General features: G+C 36.9%; 1 protein-coding gene across 2 annotated transcripts in view; it reads right to left on the reverse strand.

Moving 5' to 3' along the window:
- LOC23687449 (protein henna) overlaps positions 1 to 21,015 on the reverse strand; it is a 90,610-nt gene that overhangs the window by 10,789 nt on the left and 58,806 nt on the right. Inside the window, exon 1 of one of the 2 annotated variants that reach the window (XM_011495372.2) lies at positions 9,392 to 9,616. The exons of the other annotated variant lie outside the window; for it this stretch is intronic. Within the exon in view, the coding sequence (XP_011493674.1) occupies positions 9,392 to 9,418 (27 nt within the window). The 5' untranslated portion in view covers positions 9,419 to 9,616. Of the gene's footprint in view, positions 1 to 9,391; positions 9,617 to 21,015 lie in introns of those variants that run through there. 2 annotated transcript variants of the gene reach the window in all.

Consider the following 21,015-nt stretch of genomic DNA (forward strand, 5'->3'; position numbering starts at 1 on the left):
ACACCCATGCAGCCATGATTCCATTGAATCTTACTAAAATTTGGACTTCTGGTTGAGCATAGAGTTTGCTAGTTTGGTTCTAAATGTTTAAGTTTGATCATTTGTAATTTTAAGGCTAAATTTTGTATATTTTAGGTTGAAACTATTAAAATTTCTCTATGCAATATTTGAACTCCAGTTTATACTCGGACGCCGTTGAGTGAACACGTACTCGAGAGTGCTGGTCAAGTATTAAACAGTTGCTCACACTTTGTGTGATTTTGTTGTTGTTTATTGTTCAAGCGGAATCTATTCATCGAATAGATAAAAATGGAAACCAGAAAGAACACGTTGAAACTTGCTTTTTCGCAAGGTGCAAAGATGCCAATTCACCTGGATGTTTTACGGTTCATGATGCGAGTACTGAAAATTCCAGCAACTGACGTGCATTCAGTGTATAAGGACGAAAATGACCAACGGTTTTACGTGAAATTTATCAACGAAACAAGCTTCAACAGATTCAGTAGATCGATGGAGGATCAATATTGGTTCCAGTATGCGGATGGTGAAAAGACCAAGGTTCAGCTTGAGATGGCCTGCCGGCAATTTAAGTACATACGGATTTTCAATCTACCCCCTGAAGCGGATGATAAGGACATTGCAGCGGTGCTAGGGCAATTTGGCAGAATCAGACAACACGTGCGTGAGAAGTACCCAACCGACTATGGATACCCTGTTTTTAGCGGAGTGAGAGGTGTGCATATGGAAATACAGAAGGAAATACCGGCAAACTTTTACGTTGGCCACTTCCGTGTCCGATTATATTATGATGGACTGAAGAACAGATGCTTCTTCTGCAAAGCAGAAGGTCACAACAAATCAGATTGCCCTAAGCTGGCAGATTGCAGAGATGCCGGTTCATCGGGATCGGTCAACAGCAGACTCTACAGTCAGGTGACGGCCAATTTGAGGATCGCGAGAGTGTAAATACCGCACCAACTTCGATGACGGTGCTCAGCGTTCCACAGCATCCAAGCGCACGAGAGGCTCCATCGGCAGAGGCCGAAACCGCAACAAAGGAACAGGCAGCGTCGATGAGTGTAGGAGAGACGAATGGTGAAACACCGGAGAGCAGCAGAGCAAACGAACCGAAGACAAGCGGTGTATCGTGCTCCGGCCAGGAGGAGAACAGTTTGAAACGGGGACCATTGTCCACGTCTGAAAACGATAGCTCGGACATGGAAGTAGTAAGCAGAAAGGGACGAGGTAGGAGGAAAAAAAATTCAATGGAGGTGCCTGGTATTCGATCTCGAAGTAACTCACGCCGCAGTTCTAGGAGTAACTCACGGCAAATGAATTAGAGTGGGAAACGGGTTTCTCCCGATGTGATAACTGTTTGGTCTTCACATTTGTTAACCTTTGCAGTATGCCTTCTCGCACTAGTATCTCTCAGGTTTTGATTTTCTCGCAGATTTGATCTTCGCCTAGCTTCCATCTGATTTGTTAGTGATCATGTCATACATTAGAAAGATGGCCACTGTAAATTTGAATGCAATAAGCACTAAAGTCAAACAACATCTTTTTAAAGAGTTCGTGTGGAATAACGACTTGGACGTTATTTTCATGCAAGAGGTAGCTTTTGAAAACTTTACCTTTATACCAACATACAGAGCGTTAATCAACATCAGTACAGACGGGAAAGGAACGGGTATACTAGTACGATCAAATATCGAATTTTCAAATGTAGTTATGCACACTAATGGTCGTATGACCTCCTGTGTTATAGACGGAGTGAATTTTATAAACGTGTATGCACACTCAGGTTCCAAGTTTAAGAAAGAGAGGGAAACCCTGTTCACTCATGAAATTTTGATTCACTTGGGAGAGTTCAACGAGAATATCATTCTGGGTGATTTTAATTGCATTATTGACAAAAACGACTCATCAAGTTCTGTGAAAAACCTGTGCAATGGCTTGAAAAAGTTAGTTAACGAGTTAGATTTATTCGATGTTCAACTGTTAAAAGGAAACGGGCGAACTTTCACATTTGTTAGAGGAGATTCAAAATCTAGATTCGATCGATTCTACGGTTCCAAGAATTTTATCGAGCAGGTAAAAAAAATGATACGGTGGCTGTTTCATTTTCCGACCACCACAGTGTGATTTTAACAGCTTCTGTGAAAGACATCAACCAGATTAACTTTTATGGCAGAGGATATTGGCGAATGAATTCAAATCTTTTAGGTGATGAAGACATAAAAGAAAAATTTGTAACTTATAATGCGAATTTGAAAAACAGAAATTCGTTCCACAATTTGAGTTTTTGGTGGAACAATGATTTAAAAAATGGGATCAGAAGGTTTTTTTTAAAATGAATCGTTCAATTTGAATCGACAAGTCAATAGCCTGAAAAGTTTTTTTATAAATGTTTCAATGATGCAGTTCAATATCAAGCATTAAACATCGACGTCACTGATGAGCTAAACATTGCAAAATCGAAATTAATGGATCTAGAGCAAAGCAGGCTTAATAGGTTTCGGAGTAAATTGAAAGCTAATTCTTTGCACAATGACGAAAAACTATCTTTTTTTCAAGTCACGTCTTTTATCAACCGATCTTCACAATCTAGATTGATGAAGTTGAACGTAAATGGTGAAAATACTTCAAATCCCTCAATTTTGAAACAAGAGATTTTTGAATATTTCTCAAGCAGATTCCAGAAAAACTCTGGGCCACTTCAAGAATGTCATGAGACTCTTAAGTACATTGATCGGTTTTCAACTGAAGATGATAAACGAACTCTAACTGAACCAATCGAATTAAATGGAATAGAAAATGCGATCAGAGAAGCTTCAAACAATAGCTCTCCCGGACCGGATGGAATTAATTATCAATTTTATTCAACTTTCTTTGATTTAATCAAAACTGAAATGCTTGCGTTGTTTAATAATTATCTCATAAATGGAGAATATTCTCCAGCTCTGTTTACATCTGGAATAATAACGCTGATTCCAAAAAAAGGAAATAAATTCGATCTCGACAATCAACGGCCGATCAGCATGCTTAATACGGACTACAAAATTTTTACAAAAATCTTATGCAACAGATTGAAACCTTTAATGAAAAAAATAGGAGCGGGACAATCGGCATGTGTAGAAGACAGTTCTTGCATTCAAAATTTGACCTTACTTCGTAATGTAATAGGGTCCTAAAGCCCTGTCCCAATTTGAGTGCCAAACGCTTAAGTTTAAGCCAAAAACACATGTTTACTCAATTTTCTAATGTTTTCCGTTGGTTTAAGCCCAAAAAACATTTTTTGAGATTTTGTCACATCCTTTGGCTTAAACTCAAATTTTGGGTGCATTTTGTTTTCCGTGTCCCTTACGAAATGTCAGATAGGAACAACCCCAGTGGTCGAACTAAAACCCCTGTGGTGTTTTTGTCGACTAAGCGAACGTCAAACATGATCAAAAGTGTCAAAGTTCATTTATGGACCAAATTTTTAAATTAGTTTAAACATGATATAGCCATTATTTGAGCGGGAAAAATTGCTAAAGTAGTTACAGTAACATGCTTTTTTGTGTTATTAAATAAAAACAAGATTTCATTAAAAATTTTAGGACCCAATTGTGAAAGCGAACAAAAGTAAAAAATTCAAAGGAATAATTCTCTCTGTTGACCTAGAAAAAGCCTTCGACAGAGTAGACCACGAGTTTCTATGGATTATATTGCAAAAGTTTAATTTCCCAACTGTTTTTATTGATTGTTTATAAAAAATATACAAAAACGCAACTTAGAAAGTTTTGTTCAACGGGTTTTTTACAAATTCGTTTCCGATAGGAAAGTCTGTGAGGCAAGGATGTCCATTAAGCATGGCATTGTTCGCACTGTATATCGAGCCGCTTTTGATGAGTTTAAGTAAAAATATCAAAGGAATACTTATCGACGATGTTTTTATTAGAGTCATAGCGTACGCAGATGATCTCAATATTTTTATAAGAAACGATGCTGAATTTAGCTCTACTCTGGAACTGATAAATTACTACAGTATTTATTCCAAAATTAAAATAAATTTCTCAAAATCACAATTTTTGCGACTGAACAATTGCCCACTTGGACCACAACAAATCCAAGAATCTCAAGGATCAAAAATTTTGGGTGTTTACTTCTATGAAAATTATCAAAAAATGATCGAGTTTAATTACGATTAATTGATTAAAAATATCAATTACAGTCTTGCTATGAATTTTACCAGAAGACTGAATTTAATTCAAAAAGTTTGGACTTTGAATACCTACATCCTATACAAATTATGGTACGTTGCTCAACTGTTTCCCCCAGAAAAAAGGCATATTGCAATAATTAGAAAAAAGTGCGGTAGCTTCCTGTGGAAAGGATTATTCTATCGAGTTGAAAGAAAAGAGATCTATGCACCAGAGTACAAAGGAGGTCTAGCTTTGATCGATGTAGAATCCAAGACAAAAGCCCTTTTTGTAAAAAATATACTCTGTAATACGAAAACTCGTACATATGACAAGTTTATGATGGAACAAAACAACAACCGAAAATTATCAATAACTACGCGTGAGTGGATAAATTTTGCAATTGGGCTAAAAGAGAGTAATATTAATTCAAGTAAACAAATATATGATAAATTGATTAATGATATGAACATAACTATTAAGAGCCAGTTCGCGAGAGCCGCAACCCCATCTTGTATCGATGATCTCCGATCAGGCTGAAATTTTCAGGGATCGTTATTTTATATAAAAGAGGATGTTTTGCAAAATATTAGATTTTTATATTAGGGGGAAGTGGGACAAAATGACCCCCAATGATTTCATGACACTAAACATGCAAAATCACAAAAACTGATATAACTTTAGTAAAAGTGCACGGATTATGTTGAAATTTGGCATGATTACTCTACGCTATATAAAATTTAAGATAAGCATGGTATATGAATTTTGAAAGAACTTAAAATCGAGAAAAACAAGTTTTTCATAAAAATTTCAGTGATTTTCAAACCGATTTTTTTCTTACCAACCGAACTAGGTCAAAAAACTAAATATGACGTTTTCTAGGGCAACTAATAGGCTTTCATTTGAGGTATGATCCAGACATGCCGTTTCAAAAAAAAAAATTTGAAAAAAAAATTTTTTTCGGGCTAGTGCCTTGAACTTGAGCCATTTTGCGAGTACCGCAACCTCCTTGCCCAGAGAGGTTGTATTGATGTTCTCCGATTATATTAGGGGTAAGTGGTATAAAATAACCACTAATGATTTTTTCTCAAATACAATATCAATTAAACTGCTTATAGCAATAGTAAAAATGCACGAATTTGTATAAAATTTTGCGTAAAGTAACGTTCTATGAACTTCAAAATGAACATGGTATTTTGATTTAAAAAATGTTTCAAATCGGAAAAAGCTGTTTGTTTTACAAAATTAGTTTTTTATTCAAATCGACTTATTTTTTGTCAACCGAACTAGATTAATAAAACTGTATACAGTAATTTCTCGATTAAATCACGGATCCAAAAAATTTTGGCGTGATATATTGAAACGTGATATAATGAAAATGTTGTTTCTGCCATATAATTTTCATCGAAATTTGAGCTCAAAGTTCTGCAACTAGAGCGAATGAGATAAAAAGCACGTATGAGATGGATCAAAGAGATATTTGTTGGTTGTTTGGAATTATTTGTCAATGTAAAATGTATGAAATTCATACAATTATTGTGGAGTGATAAAATCGAACAGAAAACCATGTTAAAATCTAGAGTGATATAATGAAGCGATATTAAAACGTGTACGGGGACGGATCTGGTGTAGTGGTTAGAACACACGCCTCTCACGCCGAGGACCTGGGATCGAATCCCAACCCCGAGATAGTCACTAAAAATTTCAGTGACGACTTCCTTCGGAAGGGAAGTAAAGCCGTTGGTCCCGAGATGAACTAGCCCAGGGTTAAAAATCTCGTTAATATATAATATGTTAATATATTAGTGATAGTGTCGATGAATACACCACAGACAAACAGACGTCACACTCTCATCATTGTCCATCGATCACCTTTTTAATGGTCGAATTAAAAAATATGGCAGGTGGCCAATCCGCCACCCGCAGCGCTCGCATCGTTTTTGTTTGCGTTTGACGTTTGCACACTACCGCCATCTGTTGGCCCGTCGGCCAAATACAATAATTTTAGCATTGGGCACACATGTCCTCGTGACCATGATTTTGATCGAGATTTGTTCTAAGTGTTACGTCTGTTTGTCTGTGAATACACCTACAACGTATATACAACTTTATTGAATAAAAAATATGATTTTTATATAGTGATTGTAACATAATAATATACAAAGTTATAATTCAAAAGTTTAGTCACACCACATTGCAAAAATATGCTGTAAATAATAATAATAAGTCGAGTCTAGTACACGACACTGAAGACGGCCTTACAGTTGAGGTCGAAATACGCGTATCTGTCAAAAGAAACAAACTGTAGTGGAATTAAATGGTATAGTAATAAATTCTGTTATTCATCTACTTGTAAATACAGTGTATACGAGCACTCGACACTGATGAAGTCTGTAAGTCGCAGACGAAATAGACCTATCTGTCAAGATAAGCAACATATTAGAGTTTAAAGGTATTTGCTCGCCTTACTAGTGATTTTAGTATTTTATTTTTTCTTTTGCAAAAAGTGTAGTCTTAAAGTTCAATTAGTAGTTTTTTTTCTCTTAATCAGGTAACCAAGTTACAATTAGCACAATTTATAGTTTTAAGGGCAAATGACTCTCGGGTTAAAGTCCCCCTTATCAAGCAACAACAACAAAAATTTAAACCTTGTCAAATATCTCATAATAATCTATAGTTTTGCAAGATGTGTTTATTACTATTCAAAAAGAAACCTATTTGGCAGAACTATACTTTTCATAAGGAAAAAGTGAGTCAAAATGACCCCCAATATTTTTGTGTCGGAAAATACACAAAATCACAAGAACTACTGTAACGTATAAACGGATTTTACTGAAAAACATGTTTACTACACCATTTTCGTGAAAAATGCAGTTTTTAACAATCTTCCTCTCTCTTTCACTCTTTCGTGAAATTTTTAAACATCAAGGCTAGTAAAAGTCAAAATTCCATTCAAGATATAAACAGTACAGTGCCTCATAGCAGCCATATGTGTAGTCAGTCTAAACTAAGCTAAACTCAATTATTTATAAAATGATCTCTAGCAGACATATCATCATATAAGGTACACACTCATGTGGCCCTCCCAATCGATCCTATCAAAACATTACCCAAAAAAAATGCGATAGTTGATTCCCAACCAAACAGCGTGAGATGAAACTACGTTTATTACTAAACCGCCGAGGCTGCTAACGAAAACATTAGCACAATGCCTTATTGTTATCCACATAATCACTTTTACAAGGAAGTAACATTTCTTTCAGATGTGGCAGCGGCAACACGGTATGATATAATCGGTATTACCACTACCGACAAGAGGCCTCCATACGCTGCTCATACCGTCCGGATTATTATTCACCACGGTACACCGCAAATGAAGGCCCCTGAGTTGCCCTGCAAAATTTCATATTTAATTTTTTGACCTAGTTAGGTTGACAAAAAATAAGACGATTTGAAAAAAATCTTATTGTACAAAAAAAAAAAAAGGTTTTTTTTTTCAAACACCATGTTTATTTTCAAGTTCTATAACGTAAAGTAAACATGCCAAATTTCATATAAATCCGTACATTTTTACTATAGCTATAAGCAGTTTAATTGATTTTATATTTAAAAAAAATCATTAGTGGTTATTTTATACCACTTACCCCTAATATAAAAATCTGAAATTTTGCGCAATCTATTCTTCTATATAGGAAATCAACTCCTGTAAATTTCAGCTCGATCGGAGAACATCAATACAACCTCTCTGGGCAAGGAGGTTGCGGTACTCGCAAAATGGCTCAAGTTCAAGGCACTAGCCCGAAAAAAAATTTTTTTCGATTTTTTTTGAAACGGCATGTCTGGATCATACCTCAAATGAAAGCCTATGAGTTGCCCTAGAAAACGTCATATTTAGTTTTTTGACCTAGTTCGGTTGGTAAGAAAAAAAATCGGTTTGAAAATCACTGAAATTTTTATGAAAAACTTGTTTTTCTCGATTTTAAGTTCTTTCAAAATTCATATACCATGCTTATCTTAAATTTTATATAGCGTAGAGTAATCATGCCAAATTTCAACATAATCCGTGCACTTTTACTAAAGTTTTATCAGTTTTTGTGCTTTTGCATGTTTAGTGACATGAAATCATTGGGGGTCATTTTGTCCCACTTCCCCCTAATATAAAAATCTAATATTTTGCAAAACATCCTCTTTTATATAGAATAACGATCCCTGAAAATTTCAGCCTGATCGAAGAACATCAATTGCCGTAGCCCAGATAGCCGTAGCGGTAAACGCGCAGCTATTCAGCAAGACCAAGCTGAGGGTCGTGGGTTCGAATCCCACCGGTCGAGGATCTTTTCGGGTTGGAAATTTTCTCGACTTCCCAGGGCATAGAGTATCTTCGTACCTGCCACACGATATACGCATGCAAAAATGGTCATTGGCACAGTAAGCTCTCAGTTAATAACTGTGGAAGTGCTCATAAGATCACTAAGCTGAGAAGCAGGCTCTGTTCCAGTGGGGACGTAATGCCAGGAAGAAGAAGAAGATGCCCAATTAATCATCGTCACTCGATCGTAAAGAATTAAACAGTAGCTCATAGATTATGTTCAACTCTACAATTAATTAGTGCCCGCTTTGTCTGGTTGTAGATTTGATTACTAACAAGCTCCTACTTAGTATGCTCGCTGTTTATTAAATGACTTATGACATATTACAGGTTCACTGCCATCCATTAAGACGCACATAGTTGTGACTACGATGACCGTTGAATGATAACGTCGACCACCATTGCCTCGACATGCGATTTAAAGCTGGTAATTTTATATGAGAGCTTTCATATATTCAATCAGATAGGTACTTTATTCTATTCAAATCAAATCTCCTCTAAAGTTTAGCTGTTTTTAGCTCAGTGTTCAGAAGTACGGTCTTAGTTACGAGATGATGTTTTCAATAGTTTTTTTTTACATTTTGACCGCTAAGAAAACCTAGGCACGTGAAAGATACTATTACCGCTATTATATTCAAAGATATCTATAAATTTCATATAACATTTTCAATTGAATTCTAAACATTTAACATTAAATCCATAAAATTCATTAATTAGTAATATTCACGTGCCAGCGTTGATGACTGAAGTGTAAGCATTATAATAATTAAACGAAATTATCGCCTCATCAAATCAACAATATGTTTTTCCTCAACAACAAAAAAATAATCGTTGTACCTACCCCTAAGGAATCCTGCCTTCCGTACATCTTGATAGTGAACTAATGTTTACTGCAACGCCTCCAACCAACAACGTTTTTCTCTGCAGATTTTAATAACTTCCACAACAAACACCTCCTTAGTAACAAAGCAGTTTTAGCAGTTCTGTTTAACACTGATTGAACTGAAACTGAACAGCCAATTCCGAAACGATCACGATCGACTCCAACTGGAAACTGATCGGTCCGGCTCTTGGAGTAATCGTTTAAGTAACCCGATTCGACATGCTGAATGTATAATACGAATTATAATTGTTGTTATCTCGGTTACCACTAATACCTTACTGTATTCTGAGAAGCTGCACAGAATGGAGGCAAAGATCGAAGACGGACAGCACCGAGTTGTGGTGATGATGATGATGACGTTTCGGGGTTGCTTTCCTATTGGTCACTCGGTCATCAAATGGCGCTGGATTGATAACAGCAGCACGCTCCGCTTCTGATTTATGGTGGAATCGATCGGATGGTTTGCATTTTTATTCGAGGGTTCTCAATACAGGTATGCAGGATCGATGTATGGTTGTTGAATATTAATATGCAACTGCTACTTTTCAACTATATGTCTATGTAAGCGTTATAATTCGTTTTTACGATGGGGAAACATGTTTTGAATATTGCTTATCTGAGTGCCCTACACGTTTTCAATTATTTTTGGCTAATCAGGGAAATGGTGCTGCGTCTTTGGGGGTAACGACAGCTCTGTAGTTATCTCATTAATGGACAAATTGCCTGTCAAAACATTTGATTGTTGTAAATTCATATGTATGCCACTGAATGAATTTGAACATTTTGCCTGTAATGTTTTTGAAACCCAATTTGAAAAATTTCAGTAGTTAATTAGTAGAGATTGAATTGTGAATTGATTGCTTCCTATTCGCAATGGAAAACTCCTTGCCATTGAAGTCCATAAAGTATCATCGTAATTCTTACACGATATAAATACGAATGCGAAAAAAAAACAAGGAAACTCTCAGTTAACAACTGTGGAACTACTTTTAGAACACTAAATTGAGAAGCAGGTTCTGATGCAATGGGGACGTAATACAAAGAAGTAGATGAAGAAGCTCCGTTAATAAAAAAATCGCATTCGGCCCAACGTCATGTTTCCAAATATTGCATTCAGTATTATTGCAGAGCTGCAGCCATTATCATTTTTCTTCAGAATTTTTTTTTCTACCTTCGTTAATCATGTTACATTTTTAAACCTTGTTGAAAGTGACAAGCGCGGTTTTCCCGGTTGCCGAACATGATCTTGAGACAAGGAAAACAAATGAGTCAAAAACAACAATTTGTTTTCAAATCTTTTATTTATTAAGTTCTCTAGTTTGAAGAAGTAAGGAGAAAAAACGCCGCCTGGAGGAGACGGAGTGCGAGGAGATGGAACAACAGTGCCGGTCTCAAGAAACACGCAAGTTCTACCAGAAGCTCAACGCATCCCGCAACGGCTTCGTGCCGCGAGCCGAGATGTGCAGGGATAAAGATGGGAGCATTTTGACGGACGAGCGTGAGGTGATCGAACGGTGGAAGCAGCACTTCGACGAATATCTGAATGGCGCTGAGAGCACAGGCAATGATGAACGAGACTACGGAGGAAATGCCTTCGTCAGTCAGGTGATGGAAATCAACCAGCCCCCACTTTGAGAGAGGTTAAGGATGCCATTCACCAGCTCAAGAACAATAAAGCTGCTGGCAAGGATGGTCTCGGAGCTGAACTCGTAAAGATGGGCCCAGCGAGGCTGGCCATTTGTCTACATCGGCTGATAGGCACAGTCTGGGAAACAGAACAGCTACCAGAGGAGTGGAAGGAAGGGATAATATACCCCATTTACAAGAAAGGCGACAAGTTAGATTGTGAGAACTTTCGAGCGATCACCATTCTAAATACTGTAAATACTCTAAATTCTGTAGTGAACGAGCTCGTGGAAAGTTATCAAGCCGGCTTCGTTGACGGTCGATCGACAACGGACCAGTTCTTTACTGCACGGCAAATCATCCAAAAATGTCGTTAATACCAGGTCCCAACGCATCACCTTTTCATCGATTTCAAGGCGGCGTACCGCGGCATAGGGTGGCATACGATAGTATCGACCGCGTAGAGCTATGGAAAACCATGGACGAGAACAGCTTTCCCGGGTAGTTCACGAGACTGATAAGAGCGACGATGGAAGGTGTGCAAAATTGTGTGAAGGTTTCAGGCGAACACTCCAGTTCGTTTGGAAGGTGTTATGCGGAGAACTTGGCTAAACAGCCAGGGTACGATTTTTACTAGATCTAGTCAATTTGTTTGCTTCGCGTATGATATGGACATTGTCGGCCGAACATTTGAAAAGGTGGCAGACCTGTACACCCGCCTGAAACGCGTAGCAGCAAAAGTTGAAGTGGTGGTGAATGCCGCCAAGACAAAGTACATGCTAGCTGGTTGGGCCGAGCGCGACAGGGTTCGCCTAGGTGCGTTACGATAAACGGAGATACGTTCGAGGTGTTCGACGAGTTCGTCTACCTTGGATCCTTGCTGACGGCTGACAATAACGTTAGCCGTGGAAGTCGGGCCTACTATGGCCTCTACAAGAAGGTGCGATGAAGAAAGATTCACGCCAGCACCAAATGTACCATGTACAAAACGCTCATAATGCCGGTAGTCCTCTACGGGCATGAACGTGGACGATGCTCGAGGAGGACCTGCAAGCACTTGGAGTCTTCGAATGTCGGGTGCTTAGGACGATCTTCGGCGGTGTGCAGGAGAACGGTGTGTGGCGGCGAAGGATGAACCACGAGCTCGCCCAACTCTACGGCGAACCCAGTATCCAGAAGGTGGCCAAAACTGGAAGGATACGATGGGCAGGGCATGTTACAAGAATGCCGGACAGCAACCCTGCAAAGATGGTGTTCGCTTCGGATCCGGTTTGTACAAGAAAGCGTAGAGCGCAGCGAGATAGGTGGGCGGATCAAGTGCGTATCGATTTAACGAGCCTGGGGCAGAACCGCCCAGTAGCCTGGAACACGGTAATATGAAAAATTTAGATTCTCGCTCCAATCCACTTTTTGGATTGCATTTAGGTCCCATAACAACTGTGCAAAATTTCAGCTCGATCGGAGAAACTATATTTTAGCGCCAGCCGTTCAAAGTTTGTATGGGATTTACTATGGGGAAACTTACTTTTGCAAAGAAGTTTTAACTAAACATATTTTCTGTTTTAGTTACATAACTTTAGTTTCCAGTTTAATATAGGCTAAATTGTATTACTTTTGCTGTTGATACCATGAAAAAACAAGTTTAGAACAGAAATAGTGAAAAAAAAAAATGAAAAAAAAAAAAAACTGATTGCATTGATGAAGATAACAGTAACGAGTAAGGGTACAATATATTTTATAATAAATTGAACAGAAATTTCGTTACATTAGAGGATTGTTTTTTTTATTATTCGTTGTTAAGAAATAGATTTCAATGAAAATGATCAACATGATATATTAATTTAAAATGTATCTTCGTCATTATTATCCGAATTCAAATCCATTTTGCAATCAGTGGCCAGATATAGAAAAGATTACACTTGTAATATTTGAAATGTTTAGAAAATTTTAGCGATTATTATACACATTATTCATTTCCATATTTTTTTCAGCTGAATTTCATAATCGTTCATCATACTGAAATAATCTCACACAACCTTTAATGAAACAATTAAATAATACAAATAATCTTTCTTCAAGTTACCGAGTAATTAAGAAAATTGAATGATATGACAATTTCGATAATACTCGAATCTGTTGTCCTCATTAATAAACTGTTCGACATATTTTTTTTGGATGGATTTATATGGGTCTTGAAGTGCAAGAAAAGTGTAGAAAGAGGCCGTTTTCAAATGATTTGCAGCACCCTTGGATTATTTTTTGATAAAGTTTAAAAATTTTGCATTTTTTTTGTCAAAAAAAGCGTAATAAGCAAAATATCAATATATTTTCAAATTAAATTATTCAAGCATTCAAATTACAGAATAACATAAAATAGCAAACAAATTATTTAGTAATCAACATTATCACATTTTTTTTTGCGAAAGCCGCTCAGGCAGGCATGAGCTCTTTTTGATTTAGTTTGTGCACAATACTTATCATTTGTGAAAACTGATTTAGTGGTAACATGCCTGCTTCTTACTTGTAAGATGAAACAATTTCTGGTTCAACCATTTCCGATATTTTTTTTTATTTTTTGGTTCTACATTTCACATATTTTTCGGTAATTTTAATCAAACTTTCAGATTTGAGATTTGTAATGAATTTCACAAATAATTGCAATGTAATCTAAATTAGTAAAACACTTGGTTTTCTATATCTTCCTGTTTAAAAAAAGAAAAACAGAAATTGCTTGAAGTTTTGCAAAATTGTTTAGGGTAGATGTAGCAATAGTGGAGGTACTAAGCACAATAGAACTTCATTTAATCGCCCAAATTCAAGAAGTGCAATTAATGTACATGTTAATGTTTAAACGGGAAGTAAAGACCATTGACTTAATGAAAAAAAAAATGATTTCATCGCAGTAATCCGCGGCATGTCAGTGAAAAATAATACCTCCACTATTGGTACACTGTTCCTTTAGTTGCGGTATATTTTTAATTTGTGTTCCTATAGTTGCGGTATCCGTTCATTTCTTATGGGATCCTCCACTATAGGAACACTTTACCGCAACTATTGGTACAAGTAAAAACAGTTTTAGCAATTTTAGTGTTATTTCATCAGTTTTGAAGCAATTTGAACGCTCTTTTCAACTATTCCGCGTACCAACAAGCCAATACGTCGATTGGCAGTGTCGGTTCTGTGGCTAATGTAATAAAATCAGTGAAAACGGCACTACCGCAACTATAGGAACACCCACAACTAAGGGAACACTTACCCTATCATAAATGTATGGATAAATTGTTTCTTCATTTAATTGAAAAGCATTTTTACTCGTTTAGAGGATATGGGAATGTAAGCTAATAAATGGACACGTTTGTCCTCATATGGGAAACGAGTTTAAAATTAACCTTAATGGTCGACTTCTTTATGTTTCCAATATGCTTACAACTAAACCCATTTGAAGAAATCATCCCATTGAACAAGAAACTAACGCTCCATTTGAAAGTTTGATTAAAATTGCTGAAAAACATGTGAAATGTAGAACCAACAAAAAAAATCGGAAATGGTTTAACCAGAAATTGTTTCATCTTCCAAGTAAGAAGCAGGCATGTTACCACTTAATCAGTTTTCACAAATGATTAGTATTGTGCACAAAGTGAATCAAAAAGAACTCATGCCTGCCTGAGTGGCTGTCAAGTGGTGTCACAAAAAATATGGAAAGGTTGATTACTGAATTATTGGTTGCTATTTTACGTTAGTCTGTAATTTCTAGGGATATTTTGATAACAATGGACCTCACGACAGGTAATCTATTCTTAATGAGTACCTATCAAAATCTTTGGAAATCGCAAATAACATTATTATCACATTTTTCACAGACATCGCCATCGGCTACTGATAAACCAGCTAGCGTGTGTAAGACCATTTACATGTCAGTGTCCAACCTATATAAATTTTGTATTTCTGCTGAGAGTTTATAAGATCAACCAGCCCATATAAACGTAACAGACACATCAATTTTCTGTAGTCGTTTCCTTGTTGAAATCAAATGTTACTGGATTGTATTGCTCTTTGCTTTATCTAATGGAGCAAAAAATAAAATCCTAATCAAGCGTCTTCTTGAACCTATAATAATCATTATATAATGAACCAGATAGGTGAAATAGAAAAAAAAAGGTATTATTTATATGGTACATATCCACATATGCTTGTTTAATGATCGTTAACAATCCAAACTCATATATAAAAATGATGCCAATATTCTTCTGAAATGGTGCGCGTTTCACTAGTGCTAAAAAATATTGATTTGATTAATTCAATGCTTGAATAATTTAATTTGAAAATATATTGATATTTGATAATTTTGATTTTTTTTGATAAAAAATGCAAAATTTTTAAACTTTGTCAAAAAATAATCCAAGGCTGCTGCAAATCATTTGAAAACGGCCTCTTTCTACACTTTTCTTGCACTTCAAGACCCATATAAACGCGTCCCTGATCCATCCAAAAAATTTTTTTGTCGAACAGTGATATTCAGGCTATTCCATCAAGAGCAATGATATATCAAAACAAATCGATGAGTTGATTGGGTAGAGGTCTCCTGCAACATTGAATGCATAATTCTCGGAATAAATATATTGTCTAATGTAATATTTACCAAAAACAGCATGTTATCTTGAAGCAATAAAGCCCCAACAGAATATATGAATAAAACTAAAATGTCTTGTTAAAATCTGAGAGAGAGGAGACAGCTGGCTTAGATTGTGAGCTCCCAAAATTCAAGGGAACCTGTCATCAACTGTCACTGGGAAACCGCACATTCGAAGGGCAGAGCGTGAAAAACTGCAAAATTAGGCCAAACTAAAACTGGATGTGATTGAAAATGTAGGTTGTTTTCCTTTGCTCTCGCATATAAAACCGATGATGATTTAAACTTGATGATGATTGGACTCAAATTACTATTGAATTTTTTAAATTTTGTGATCTTTTTGATATGAAATGGGATGTGAAAATAGTTTCAACCCAGATTGTGCTCTCCGAACCATTGTTCCCAACCCAAACATAAAAAGAAGAAATCAAAGATGCCAAGAAAACAAGCCAGTTGTCAGTGAGCTGTCTCCTCTCTCTCAGGTTAAAATATGGGAAAACAATATTCTCCAAGTCGATTGTTTTTTAACAAATTTATTGAACTTTTTATTCTGTTTATTTATAAATTTATTAATTTAGACACGAATATAATATAATATTAACATAATTATTTAAAGCTTTAAAAAAACTGTTTGTTGCATTTATCAAGAAAATCTAAAATTTCATTGTTTTTTTTTTTCAGTCTTGTCATATGAATGTTTGGAAGCCGAATCATATAACCCAAGTTTATAAGTCAAACAAAAAAAGGAGCTTGATAAAAAAAATGTATTCCATTTTTCAGCGCCTCTCTTTTTACTAACATGATTCAAAATGCTACGTCCACTAGCTAGGACCCCTCCCTCCCCCTCGTCACAAATTCGCGAAGCCCCCCCTCCCCCCTCAAAAGCTACGTCATTTATGGACGACCCCCTATTCGAAGCAAAAAAAAAAATACAATCAAATGATTGAAAGCGTGTGGACGCGGGAGAAGCAATGTAGAAATGGGAGAGGTGGTGAAACTATTTTTGTTTTGGTTTCTTCTATACCGGAGGCGTTACGCTTTTTGACGGGCACAAATAAACATTGCTGAAGGTCTAGCACTACGACAGCCCGTTATTTCGCATTGGTGTAGCACTATCGGCAGATAAACGGCTGACAAGCATTTATTGCCATGTCTTTGAGGCGACTATAATGCTAAAATAACACTGCTGAACACGTTTTTGTCTCAAGCACCAAAATACCGCTATTTACTAATTTAAGGGTTGCTGAGTCCATTGCCGTCTTCAGAAATATCATAGCACGTCTAGTTTTTGAGATATTGACTGTTGAAAATGCAAAATTTGACTGTTTCAGCCAACTTGCATGCAAGTTTGCCAGCTTGTACGGCAATTTATTTGCTTAATTTGTCACAGAATTCAAACTTCATGTATAAAACAATCTTTATCAACAAAGTTCATAATATTTTCGATGGTAAAATGTTATTTTTTGGTCGTTAAGAAAAGTATTGTATTATGCCATATAAGAGAAACGAAGAATTTCATATAAAGACTGCAATCATGTTGGAAAAAAATAGATTTCAATTAAATTTTATCGTGAAATTTCAACTAAATTGTATCTAAATTGAAAGTTCAAGTCCTATTTAGCATGTTTGATAGAGTATATTACAAAAAAGTTTTATAAATCATATTTTAAATTTCATGTAAACATCAATAAAACCAGTGATTTATGCAACTTTGGTGACCTGTAGCTAAAAATTGTGACGTGCTGGAACATTTCTGAGAACGGCATTAGATTCAGCGACCCAAAATCGACTAGAGACACATAATTTGATCCTTCTTCTTCTTCTTTCTGGCGTTACGTCCCAACTGGGACAGAGCCTGCTTCTCAGATTAGTGTTCTTATGAGCACTTCCACAGTTATTAACTGAGAGCTTTCTTTGCCAATTGACCATTTTTGCATGTGTATATCGTGTGGCAGGTACGAAGATACTCTATGCCCTGGGAATCGAGAAAATTTCATTTACGAAAAGATCCTCGACCAGTGGGATTCGAACCCACGACCCTCAGCATGGTCATGCTGAATAGCTGCGCATTTACCGCTACGGCTATCTGGACCCATAATTTGATCCTTGTGACACGCAAAAATGTAACTTTTGTTACGCTGTGTAATTCCATTTTAAATGCTTCATAGCTACTTGGGCGAGGATGGAGAGATGCGGCCACAAACCGAGTATTGTGGCGTGAAATTGTTGATTCAGTGTTATCTGTTTAGATGTTAACTAAATAAATGAATGGATTATTGCAGTTTAGCCCGCAATATGCGTATTTTTCAAAGGGGGCGAATTTGTAGTTGAAATTAGTTACTATACTTTGCAGCACTATGATGAACACCTGAATGGCAAATACAACCTAGTCACAGGAGGTCAGAACAGCGAAGACAGCTACCATCAAGATGGACCCGGAGAGGTAGGCCACTTGTCCGCATCGGCTGATAGTCAGAACCTGGAAAACGTGATAGCTACCGGCATAGTGGAAGTAAGGCTATCTACAAAAATTTTCACGAAATCCGAAGAATTTGTTTGCTTCACCGATGACATCGATATTATTGGGAGAAAATTTGAAACGGTGGCAAATTTGTTCACCCGCCTGAAATGAGAAGCAAAAAGAGTCGGACTGGTGTTGGATGAATAAAAAACAAAGTACATCCTGGTACCATGAGCTCGCTCAACTCTACGCCGAACCAAGTATCCTGAAGGTGGCTAAAGCTGGAAGGATACGCCAGGGCATGTTGCAACAATGCCGGAAAACAGCCCTGGTGCTCGCTTTGAATCCGGTCGGAACAAAAAGACGTGGGGAGCGCGAGCTAGGTAGATTGAACAGGTGCACCAGGACCTGGAGAGCGTGGGTCGCACTCGAGGGTGAGGAGAAGCGGCCATGAACCAAGTGAATTGGCGAAATATTGTTGGCGATGTTTAATAAATAAATAAAAAATAAATACCATATAATGAACCTTAAACATATTGGCTACAGTTTTGCTGAACAATCTTATACAGTCGAAGCTTGTTATAACAACATCGCAAGGAACCGTCGTAATAGAGAAAAGTCGTTATGGAGAATAGATATAACATCAACATAATTTTCAAAGGACCGTAAAATGTCGCTATAAAGAGGTTTTGTCGCTATAAATGCTGTCGTTATAAGGAGTTCTACTGTATCATTATTAACTTGTGTTAGTTGCAAAAGCTTAGCTTAGCTTAGCTTAGACTGACTACACATATCAATGGTTGCTATTCCGTGATTGACCGAAGTCAGTGAAAATGCACAAAGAATCAACTAGAAGTTCAGCTGGGATTGGCCATAATCTTCTTCAGTGTGCCTAATTCAGTGCCTCTATTTATACAAGGTCAATAACGGCGCCGGCCACGTCCTTGCAGTCAGGTGGGATTGAGGGAAGGAATGATAGTGTGTAACCTTTGCTATTTGGAGACCGTGTTTGCCTCTGCATCTCCACAAAGGTTACTGGGAGGGATGTTTGTTAATGGGGAGGATCGTTGGGTCAAAGGATTCACTTTGATAAGCGATTAGACCATGATAAACAATGATTTGTGAGATATATACATGCTTATACGTAAATATAATTGTTCATATAATTTCTATGTAGAGGAAAATTATGCCGACACTTGAGGTGACGAACCATTCAAAGTTTGTTGAACAAATACCTAAATGTAACATTCCTACAGCTGTCAGTACGAAAGCATGTGTTATTATATTTTACTCATTTGAAAAGAAACAAAAGACTCAATTGGTTGGGACATCATAGAACACTCTTATTCTTATGCCGACACTTACAGTGGCGAACCATCCAAAGTTTGTTGAATAAAGTGAACCTTTCGCAAGTCTACACTTGTAGTGTCGAACCATTCAAAGTTTTTTTAATTACAAAAATAAAGGTATATAAGGGGTGTTCTGAAAAAAAAATGTTAAACATAAATAAATCATGAATCAGAGTTTGTGTCGACACTCACAGTGACGAACCATCCATAGTTTGTTGAAACATCATATTTACATCCCACCATTGTAACGATTAAATGTGCAGTCATACATATTTTATAGATTAGAAATAGTAGCATGAAACGAGCTCACGTTATCCTTGACTGAGCAGCCACAATCCACTTTCAGCTTCACTCGTTTGCTCGGCTAGCACTCAGAAAAAAAAAAATAGGCGCGCGACCCGAAAAAAAACACGGACGACAGCTCGGGCTTTCTTGACGCACTGCCCAGGAGCAAGCGTCAAGGTCGTCGAAAGATCAAAAAGAACGAACCGATCGCGGCACTTTTTAACTTACTCCAACCGAACTCCCCGATCACGCCACTTTTTCACTTACGAGATCGACGCGCGACATGTTTGATCCTGCCCTCGTCGCTCGCTCCGGCAAAAGCAAGCGTCTAAGTCGAAAGATCAAACAGAACTAACCGATCGCGGCACTTTTTCTCTTACTCCAACCGAACTCCCCGATTACGCCACTTTTCACTTACACTGAGCCAGAATTGCGTACGAATTTCATAGAGAACGCTTGTGAATTGATTTCTTGACTGGTTTTCTCTCTTTCATAAGATTCTTATGAAACACAAAACGTCCGATATTCACAAGAAATTCTTGTCGTTATCATTAGAGATCTTATGAATATCTTTATTTTCCTAAATTCAAAGAGCGATTCTCTAAATACATAATGGTCCTAAAGAATTTCATAATTGATATCTATGATCCCTCATAAGAGTATCTTATGATATTATACCTATTTGTATTATGAACGCAATGATCGATGGAAGTTCACAAGTTTTTCTTATGAGTCTCATTAGATGCTTCTTATGTCTTTATTCCAAAAGAATTTCGTATGAAATTCTTACGTGGTTTTTGATAGGAAGTCGGCTATTTTTCACAAGTGTTACTTATCATTGTCATACGCGCGCTTATGAATCTCAATCGTGTATATTTTGTTATTAGCATCTCTCCACGTAATCCATAAGATTTTCGTATGAAATTGTTAAGAAAATCGTACTCCATTAGATTGTCTTATGAATGTCAATGATCAATGCGTTTGATATCCAAAAAGAGTTTCTTATGGAATTATATCTGTCTATGTAATGAGTGTTATTTCATAAGTCTGTTGTGGAATGTTATAAGATTCTCGGATGAAGAACAAAATACTTCTTATGTCGTTATTCCATAAGAAATTCTTATGTTTACCTAGACCGACGCGCGACATGTTTGATCCTGCCCTCGTCGCTCGCCCCGGCAAAAGCAAGCGTCAAGGTCGAAAGATCAAACAAAACTCTATTAACTTGTGT

The sequence above is a fragment of the Aedes aegypti genome, chromosome 2, assembly GCF_002204515.2.
Source record: "Aedes aegypti strain LVP_AGWG chromosome 2, AaegL5.0 Primary Assembly, whole genome shotgun sequence".
Classification (NCBI taxonomy): Eukaryota; Metazoa; Arthropoda; class Insecta; order Diptera; family Culicidae; genus Aedes; species Aedes aegypti.